This window comes from Notolabrus celidotus, chromosome 15 (assembly GCF_009762535.1).
Source record: "Notolabrus celidotus isolate fNotCel1 chromosome 15, fNotCel1.pri, whole genome shotgun sequence".
Lineage (NCBI taxonomy): Eukaryota > Metazoa > Chordata > Actinopteri > Labriformes > Labridae > Notolabrus > Notolabrus celidotus.
Genome location: NC_048286.1, coordinates 8,516,453 through 8,526,761, shown reverse-complemented (window position 1 = coordinate 8,526,761; position 10,309 = coordinate 8,516,453). Strand labels below are relative to the sequence as shown.

Here is a 10,309-nt window from a genome sequence, read left to right as displayed (position 1 = left end):
CACTGGTTTCAATTTTCTAGAAGTTTTATTTTACATATACTACAATTTTTTGATAAAGACCACTTTTCTTGACATGTAGTGTAAAGAAAACAAAAGATGAACAGGGTTTTTTTGGCTTTTCAAACATTTCAACAGAAAAAAAAAAAGAATATCTGAAGAGTCGATGACGGAGCGGATTCTGAAGTTTCAATCACACACGAGAAGAGAAACCTGTTCAATGCAGAGTCGATTCTGTCTCTTCACCGTCTTCTGTTTGCATGCAGTGTTCAGTAACATCTCACAACTGAATTCAAAAAAATGCTACTTTTTCAGTCAGACAAATTGCACCTTTTCTCCTTCTGTTTAATCTTTTTGGGGGTTCGGACATATTGCACACGGTCAGATAATGCCAAAATAAAAACAGAAACAAGAAGTCAGAAAAATAAATCCTCACGTCTCCTCTTTGTTCTGCTAATTTATAAAAACAACACACAGTGAAGACACAGTGATTGAGATACACCCACTCTGGTATGATCACAGTAAGAAACCCAGAACTGGTGACCTTTGACCTCTTGTTCAGTCTGTGCTGAACATTTTGAATCTGCTTCGCTAACATTACGTTGCTACAGTAGCTCCTAAAATACTTCAGATTGAGTAATAAACTAACGAAAAAACAGCTACAGCTCTAATTGAAGCTGGAAGCGTCGGCTCGTCTGCAGTTTTTCGTGTGATTGTCTGATTCTCTCTTGTGATGTGGAGATTGATTCGTACTGTTCGTGTAGCCCCGTCTGGTTTTTATATTAGCATGATTACAGATGGGGGAACTGGCACACAATGCTGGATGATTTCTGTACAGTGTTCGGACACAACAAGGTGATTTTTGGTGACTAGTCTAACCAGAGGTGGACAATCACATTGAGCACATCTGAACAGAAACAGGAGGAATACATTCTTACATTTTTTTCCCAGGTCCATGTTGCTGCAGGAGAGCGCGATCCCGAGCAAAGAGATCTTTTTTAGAGATCTGCTTTAAAAAACAAGAAAACAGTTGAGGCCTTTTGAAGATGACGTATCAGTCTACAGGGTTCCTACGCAGGTCTGCAAAGTCTGGAGCGGGATGGTGCTGATTTAGGAAGGACGAAACGTTGCAGGAAGTGTGAGATGAAATACATTCAGCTTCAGGTCGATCAAACTCTAGTTTCTGCAGGAACCCTGGATCTTCACAACTCTGATTCTTCTGCTGCTGAAAAAAAGACTTCCAGGACTCAGCGGCCTCCGTGACACTCGCTTCAGTTCTCCTGTAAATGGCTTAGAATCCAGTGCACTGCTTCTGTAATTTAATACAGTCCTTATATAGTTATTTATAATATATATACTGTATTTATATATATCTTTACATCTTCAGTTATTCTCTTTTTATGATTAAAAAGACCAAAATAACTCCAGTGGCTTTCCCACTGCCGGACAGACGGGCACTGATGATGTCAGAGATGACAGGATGAGATTAAAAACTGACTTTGCAGCTTTATGTACAGAGAGTTCGAGTTCTTCAATAAAGCATTGGAACCTTTTTTTTTTTTTTTTAAATCCAGCTGTCTCCTGCAGGACCAGGTTTTTCAGAGCTCACATGTAGTCTCGTTTCGTAGATGGTCACCCAGATGAGTCCGACGCTGGGCGCTCTGGAGGCTACAGAAGCAGAGTCGAGTTTTCAACGTCTACAAAAATCTGTACAACACGTCGGTTTGTCCTCGACGTAAAGCATCTGGCGATTGATGAGTAAAGCTTAAGAGGTGAAGATGAAGAGCTGTCGTTTCTTTCTCCCCTCCTTGATTTGCTGCTGCAGGCACTGAGCACCTCGGTGCAAGAAATAAAATCACGCCACACTTCTCCTTCTCTGTATCTGATCATGCATTGATTCCTTTTTTTTAAAACGTAAGATGAGATAATCCAGACGTTCCAGCTGTGAATATGAGCCTCCCTTGCTTCAGAGCATCCGTGCTACACAGAGGCCTTTGCTGATAGTTGTGGGTGCTTCAGGACCGCTGGCTGCCACAGTGACGTTGGAGGGACGAGTTAGTGATGACCAGAGCAGCTACATGCAGCGCTTGTGAACCATACTCACCCACAGTGGAAGAATTCATGCCTTACTGCTCCACAGCTTTGAATCAGTCGGTTTAAAGGGCTGATGAACAGAAAAAAGACCCTTCAAGTAAAAGAGAAGTATTAACCCCAGAAGTTTCTCTGTTAGCTGCTTCTCTCATATTAATCCCAGCTGTGGGAGGTCTGTGTGGGGCTCTCTTTAATTTTACTAAACTAATGGGTCTCTTTGGGCCACTGAGGAAGTCTGGATCTCTCTTCTTCTCCTAAAGCTTCCTCACTCTCAAACATTTTGTTTTTTAATTTGAATAATCTACACAGCTATCCATTGAGGTACTGTAGTTCAAAAACTACACAGAAGTATTAAGTAGAGCTACATCTCAGGGGCGAGTACTTTACACAACATTCATTTAGTTCAGATACGAATCACTTTGCAGATTCAGATTAATCATACTAAACAGAGTAATGAAATAATGTCATTACACAGCTGTGTGAAGTCCTTGATTCTGATTGGTTGTTACACAGCAACATTTCAAAGAAAGGGTCTGTTATTCCTCGGTAGAAGACTGTTGCTGCGAAGAACACACTGTTGCAGGGATGCAGGTCTAATTACAGACTCTGGCAGCTAACTAATCATTTCAATACGTGGAAAGAAGTCTGATGAATTTGATGTTTGTTTGTTTGTTTAGTGTAGAAAGGCGGGAGAGGTTAAAGACACAAAAACTGTAGGCCAGGACAGAGATCTACCAAACTGAAGATGAGGGTAACAGGACAAGATACGGGGGAGTTTAAGGACTCATTAATGGACAACAAGGTGTCGCAGACTCTGACAGCTCTTCACTTTTAACTTTGCACCGTGCAGTCGCTGCTTGTAACAGATCATTCCTACATTCAAGTGTCAGCACATGAGTAACAGATCTGAGTTCTTCATCCAGCTCTGAAAATTTGACATGAATTTTTCAAACTCGATAACACAGCTGGACGAGCAGCCATGTGAAACCGCTCACATACCTCCAGTCTGAGTTAAAAAACAGAATTAACCTGTTACTGAGGCTCACTATCCTGGAGACATCAAACATGTAGAGACAGTGAGACATCTAAAAGTCTCACAGAAGCATAAAATCACAGAGGAGAGGGCTCTCAGGTTAACTAAGGTTAGCCGCTGTCCCTTTAAGAGTTAAGGTTTGTCCTATCTTGTCAGGTCAATACTTCTGTGAATGTGTGACATCAGAGGATCTAGGGTTTTCTTTTTTCGGTCAAAAAGCCGCTTTAGATTTTCTTTGATTCGTTAACATGAAAACTCTCAGAGGGGTTAGTTCTCTCTGTGAGCACTGTAACGCCACACTGGGATGTGACAGGTTTATCTCTGGTGTTTACATCCTGCCGGGTGGACCTCTAATAAGCAGTTGTCAGGTGAGGTTCACCACGATGGACATGTGACAGACGATCCTGCTCGGAGCTCCCTCAGGCCCCAGGCGGCCTCTGGAACAGAGCGGACGGTTGTTCTTTGGATGCATAGGTTTGACTTGAGGAATGCTACCCCGCCTGGCTCGGCACAGTTATCGGGCTCTTTTGAAGTGCAAACGGTTGAAAGGAGGTGACGGAGGTCCGGGCTGTGAGATGACGTCTGAAGGTCCAGAAAATAAAAAGAGGAGATGAAGATTGAAATTCCTCCTATGAGATGATCTCCAGGATGTAGAAGACCAGCTCCATGACCACGGGGCCCTCGCTCAGCTGACATGCCCCGCCGTGGATGACGGGGATCAGAGCGCTGTCCAAGTCGCTCAGGTACTGAGGCAGCAGAGGCTGGCCGTTACTTCCTGCTAGGTAACCCACCTGTAACCACAAAGATGAGTTAGATCCACAGAACTATCACACAGGGAACTGTCAAGATTCAGTACATGTCAGAAGATCTTGAGTGTGTTGAATTTGGAGCAAGTTTTGTATTTTTAAATCGGGGTCAATATTTTTGCTGGTCATTTAGCACCTTGTAGTCCATGAACCCACCTGGTCTGAGTCCAGAGTGACCCTCAGTCCCAGTTTGGCCATCCCATCCTCCTTCAGCAGCTTCAGGTGAGGACAGAGCGCCATGCAGAAAGATCTCGCCACGTTCTCCGTCAGCCGGCTGTGGTCGGCCGGATCACTCAGACCATTGGGTTGATCTTCACTCTGGAGGAAAAAGACCTGAGGGGAACAGAAACACACCATCATTTATCTTTTTCACTTCTTTCTATTCAAACAGATACTTCAGGTTCCTCATGGTGAGAAGTGAAGTGAAACACGGCCGAGCTGAAAGCATCTCTTTTAGATAAACAAATCTACGAGCTGTGCTGAAAGCACTCCAGACATCAATTATGCAACATGTGGACAGTTTGAGGAGGAAAAGTGAATCACAGCATTCACTCAGTTCTGTGTACGACAATTACAAGCAGAGCAAGATGTGGTATGTTTGGCTCAGCGTGTCGCATGACTGTGAGATGTACTCAAAGTCACAACAGACAGTTCCTGCAGCTTTGTTGTGTTTTTTTAAAAGTTAATCCCTTTGTCTTGAGAGACTGACTGAACCACTGTTCTAAAAAACAAGACGGGTGACAGGAGAGCTCCCCAAAAATGAAGCCAAAATATACAGCACCCCTTCTGACTGGCTGCAGCATAATGCACGCCTCCTCAGATGAGACATGGGTCAAACTCAAGTGGCAACCTCCAGCTGCGAGAATTGAAGCCAATGCGGAAGTGTTAAAAACTGCAGTTCCACAAGTGTCCACTTGAGGCTGGAAGTACCAGAAACCACATACACACTAATTTAAAAAAGTCGATCTTTACAGCAGAAATGAACATGTTTACAGCCTAGTACAAAAGAGGAGTGGAGTCTGGATAGCCTCTTTACCTCACACTAACTCGACAGAAGTTATGTTGAGTTCAACATTTCCAATATGGTTCCTGACGATTATTGGCCTCAAAACAGATACTACGTCCATTATTTATATAGTCTATGGTCAAAGTATGAAATCAAAATACATGTCAAGTTTTGTTCAAACATGGTTTCTGTCAGGGCGCCGTTAGCCTAGCAGTTTAAGCGTGCGCCTCATGTACAGAGGCTGTAGTCCTCGTCGCAGTGGTCGCAGGTTCGACTCCCGGCCTCAACCATTTGCTGCATGTCTTCCCCCTCTCTCTACTCCCCACATTTCCTTTCACATTAAAGGCTAAAATGCTCCAAAATATAACTTTAAAAAACAAACATGGTTTCTGTCATTTTAGTTATTTCCTGTCATTTTGATGTTTGTGCAAATATGTACATAAGTTTAGTTTTCATGAGTTACATGATGCTAAAAATGGGTATAACGCCATGAGTGACAGCTATGTTGACTTTTGCAGAGCTGTGTGCAGCAGATTTGCAGAGTAGAGGAGGAACAGGGAAGAAAACACTAACACAAGAGTCATTGAACATCATTGTACCAATCTGAGATGATGTTTGTTGTTTTATCAGTAAGTTAAATGTGTGTATTGAATAGCACAAGGCCTGGGACATCACTACCAACTGGACTGGCAGAATGACAGCACCCATCAGGAGGGTATTTTGGCATCACTTTTTCGTACAACAGGAGGAGCTGGAGATGCGTTGTACATCTTTATATACAGTCAAGGATATTGATACTTAAAGGCAGTGGGTGTATCGGGTGTCTCATACCTCTGTCCAGCGTATGACTTTGCCATTAGCTTTGTACTCGGAGCCGTGGAAGATCTTGACGCTGGTGATCGACTCCATAGACTTCCCATCGATGGGACTGATGACACTGAAAAAACAAACAAAGGACGCAGCTGAATGACACAAAGTTCACTGAGGATTTAGAAACAGAGCGAGTGTACAGCAGGAACAAGAAGACAAAGAGGTGAGGAGGGGCGACTGATCAGGACTCAGGGCAGGTTTTGAAACAGATTCCCTTCATCAGCTCTTTGTCTCTGTGCCCTTGAGCGAGGCTCTGACCTGCCAGCTGGAGATCATCGGCCAAAGGATGAGGTCGCACTCGGCTGACTCCCACTGATAAACACCGCTGTATATGCGCCAGTGTGGCCAATAGGCTCAATTTAGAACCGCCCCAGAGCCAGATATGAGTTTAAAATACAAGACGAGGACATTTTAAGTGAATAAATGCCAAATGGGCAAAACATAAAAGCACATAATGGATTAGGGTCACTCTTACAACGAAGATGATTTTATATCAACATTTTAAAGTTTCAAAAAACCTCTGGTCTGCTGTTTCTTGCAGCGGTGGTTTGTGTCTTTATGCTGCTGGTGTTCAGTAAAGCTTCTTCTCTTCTTGTCTATTTAATTTAAAATAAAGAGGCAGAAAGGATTGAAATTTTAACAATCAATGCAAGATACAGTCATTTTATTGGACGACTAATGCAGACATTTCACATGATGCCGTGGCGATGGCGTCATGTGAAGATGCGGTAGCTCGGCAGCTCCTTCAATCTTTGATTTATTTTTATTTGATTTGATATTTTATGATCATTTTTTAAACATTTTACTGAAGCTTGTACAAACGACGACAGAAAAACATCCTTCAGAGTTCAAAAAGGGAGCACAGTGATCTGAGGAAGAGTAGTTGCACACATACAAATCCAAAATATGCACAAAAGAATCATCAGGCTACTTTTTCTCAAACGTAAAGCTGTGCAGAGAACAACAAATAAACAACCTGATGTGTTGATCAGGATCTGATGTCATACCTCGCTGGTGGAGGAAGGATTAAATTGGGGACTGTACAGATTTGATTCTGCTCATGCTTTGATTATTTGGTGAAATACTTTAACTACCTCTAAGAAGGAAAAAGCAAATGAAAATCTGCAGATTTGTTTCAGACCACTTCAAACCCCATGCTCGTCCCTGCTGAGATTCCCCTCCAGAGGGCTTCCCCAGCATGCATAATAAGTTTTTATGGCAGAGCGGTAAAGCAGCAGTCGGAGAGTGATCAGTTTAATTGTCTGTGACTTAAAAACCTCTCTCCCTGCTCCCTCCTTCAAGATGTCTTTCTTTCTCTTTTCCTGTCTCACCCCTTGTTGAAGTTGTGGTCGTCCTCAGTCCACTGGATGTGGACCAGCTCCTGGTTTTCCTCCTGGTCGGCTTTACCGCATGTGATCGTGTAGTCCTTCATGTCCCTCAGGGCTTGCCGTAGAGAGTCCATGGTCTCAGCTGTGATCTGGATCATGACACCATCTGAGGGGGAGGGAAAAAATCCATCATCAAGACTAGTACTGAAAGAGTTGATCAATTCATTGATTAAAGTCTTAAAGGTACAGTGTGCAGAAATGAGACTGTTTAGTGATAACTAACTGAACGCTCCCTTGCTCATCCCTCCTGTTGGGGAAGGGATGGTGGCCTTTGAGGACAAGAAGCTCCTGTGATGCATGAGAAGTATGATCCTCCATTTGTCAAACGTCTATCAATACAAAGTCTTCTGCGACAACAACCACTCTCTTCTTCTTTGTCTTCCAACCACTGCATTTTACACAGCCACTCACTGAACAGAAAGATGTCATTAGTTTGTCCGTTCTGTGCTGCCGTGAAAGAAACATGGCGGTGCAAGACAGCCTCCATGGGCTCATACTAAGTTTACAAAAACAACACTATCCAGGTGATAATACACTAATTTCAGCTCTTATGAATATTTTATTCTATTTCTACCAAGCCTCTTCTGCTAAATGCTGCTTACTCCTACACACTGCACCTTTAACACTGATATAGATGATGATGCCAAGCTGGGGCTTTCTGTAAAGGTGTATCAAACCTGCAAAATGTTAGATGTGCTTCATTGGAAAAATGAACTAATACTCTTAATGGAATTATAGGAAGTGTAGTTTTCAGCATTTTAAGACTTGAACAACACGAGGAACCAGACATCATCAGATTTGTATCAAGGAAAAAAAAAACTCTCCTTGATGAGATAATATTTAGCTGCAGCTCGCAGTTATCATCATAATGTTAGAGATCTGTGACGGTCCTCCCTCTGGCAGGGCCCGCTCTTTTGTTTTCTCTTGTCTGACTCTGTGTTTGTGTCCCTCTAGGTCATTAGTGGGTAGGTTTAGCCCGTAACTGGCCAGCCTCCCAGGTGTATTTAAGATCCAGCAGTCAATCAGCACTCTCTCTCATCCTCCCCATGACTCCAGGGGTCAGCGTAGTTTGGTTCAGCTGGCTTCAGCCGTCTTTGTATTTTATTTTCACACCTAACAAACTGACACACACACCTCATCCTCTTTCTTCACCTTTGGAACATTTAGTTGAACCATGTGTTTCTCTTCTTTGTTTTATCTCCTGTAAGCCTGCTCATGACATATTATGTTATAATCTAGTCAATTTCCCAGCAAACTCATTGTATACAACAAATTTGGGTATTAGGTGCATTATAACCCTATAATATATAATAATACTTGAATATGTACTGACATGAATCCATCATTGTTAGTTTGCAGCGTTTCACACATCAGCATAGCACATCCAGAGATGTGAGAAATCACTACCATCTTAAAATGTGATGAATAGAGTCCCTTGTTGCAGCACTTACGGTTAATTCATGCCAACATTTTCTCTAAGAGGAAGATTCTTAAAAATACTAAAAAAGAAATCCAGTATTTTTACAGCCAACGTGTTTTTGTCACAGTTCTCACCTTCCACAATGCTGGTCTTAGCCAAGAAGCCCGACGAGGCTTTCAAAGCTCCACTGAACACAAAGAAGCAGGCTCCAGTGACTGTCGAAGAATATACAAAGAGAAGAGAGGGAAAAAATCAACCCCAGATAAAGATCAAATTATTTTCAGGCAAACAGCCAGAGCAGGAGAGCTAATAGCAGACAGAGAGGAGAAGGATTTTTTTTAAGTACACAGAGCTCTTTAGAAAACAAGCTGAACTTTAAATGGCAGACAGAGAGAGAGGTAAAGACAGAGAGATGAGTCTGTCTCTGAGTCAGCACCTTTGCGAGGCTGGTGATGGATGCTGATGGCCTGCGTCTGATAGTTCCCGTCATCGTTCTGGACGCACACCAGGTGGGAGTCGGCACGGTCGTTGAAACATGCCCCCATGGCCAGCACGTGCTCGTTGGACTTGTTCATGGCCTTCATCAGCTGCAAGGACGAACAATATCCATGTCTGATTAAGCTGCCCTTTGGGTGGCTGTGATGAGGAAAAAGGGGCTTAACAGAGAGTGCCTGGTTAAGCCTAATTGCAGTGGGCTTGTGGGTAAAATCCTCAAGTTAAAGAGGAAGGGGCTGAGATGACAGATCATGTAGAGAGGCAGAGACACGGGTGGATATCAATAGAGGAAATATCCCACATATTAATTTTGCTAAACCCCTCCCCGCCTCTGCATCCCTTTGAAGTCCTTCTCTGCAAATCAAAAATAAAACTGAAAATCTGGAGGGCTTTAACCACTTGCTGCGCTAAAGGCTCGCCTGCAAGCTGTTGAGAAACGGTCCCCATTTCACATTACTGGGTTCCCATCTGTTAGTGTTTCAGCAGCCAAACGCTACAACCAGCACCACATCCTCTCTGCCAAACGGTGCTTCTTGTGTAGCACTTCTTCTCGGTGGACATTCATTCACACCCTGGAGACAACAGCAGTTATGACAAGTCTGCAGCCCACGCCTAATGTTCAAGCTGCAGGAACCCCAGAGAGTTTGTCGCACATCACCTACACACACAGACACACACACACAGACACACACACACAGACACACACACACAGACACACACACAGACACACACACACACACACACACACACACACACACACACACACACACACACACACACACACACACACACACACACACACACACATATACACGTGTGTGTGTGTAGAAGTGCGCAGAGCTTAATGGGAGCCTCCTCTACGGATGTCATTAGTCTGCTGGAGGGAATCATTTTGATGCAGAAATGATTTATGATGTTGGGACATTAAAAACAACAGCACAGTTACTTTTTCTTCATGATGTTAAATTGTGTTGAGAGGGTTTTGTAGTTTAGGGTAGTTTGAGAGTTCTTCCATTCAATCCTATTTTTCCTGTTTTGGTCTGTTAGTTGAATCAGGCGTCTGGAAATTCTCTCTTATAGTTCCTGTTAAAAGGCAAATCGTCCCACATTTTTTATGAGAAACTTAAGCATTGAGCTGAGATGAATGACAAATGTAGATGTGTGCATACTTGAGCATTGGACTTGAACTAGAAACAGATGGTG

At 43.1% G+C, this 10,309-nt stretch overlaps 1 protein-coding gene across 2 annotated transcripts in view; it reads right to left on the bottom strand.

Annotated features, from left to right (window-relative positions):
* Nucleotides 1-6: 6 nt before the first annotated feature.
* zfyve9a (zinc finger, FYVE domain containing 9a) overlaps nucleotides 7-10,309 on the bottom strand; it is a 41,649-nt gene continuing 31,346 nt past the window's right edge. For both annotated transcript variants that reach the window (XM_034702272.1, XM_034702273.1), the window contains exons 14-19: nucleotides 9,048-9,198; nucleotides 8,746-8,826; nucleotides 7,135-7,297; nucleotides 5,765-5,870; nucleotides 4,084-4,260; nucleotides 7-3,912 (exon numbers count right to left, since the gene is read on the bottom strand). In XM_034702272.1, the coding sequence (XP_034558163.1) occupies nucleotides 3,751-3,912; nucleotides 4,084-4,260; nucleotides 5,765-5,870; nucleotides 7,135-7,297; nucleotides 8,746-8,826; nucleotides 9,048-9,198 (840 nt within the window). In that variant the 3' untranslated portion in view covers nucleotides 7-3,750. The remainder of the gene's footprint in view (nucleotides 3,913-4,083; nucleotides 4,261-5,764; nucleotides 5,871-7,134; nucleotides 7,298-8,745; nucleotides 8,827-9,047; nucleotides 9,199-10,309) is intronic.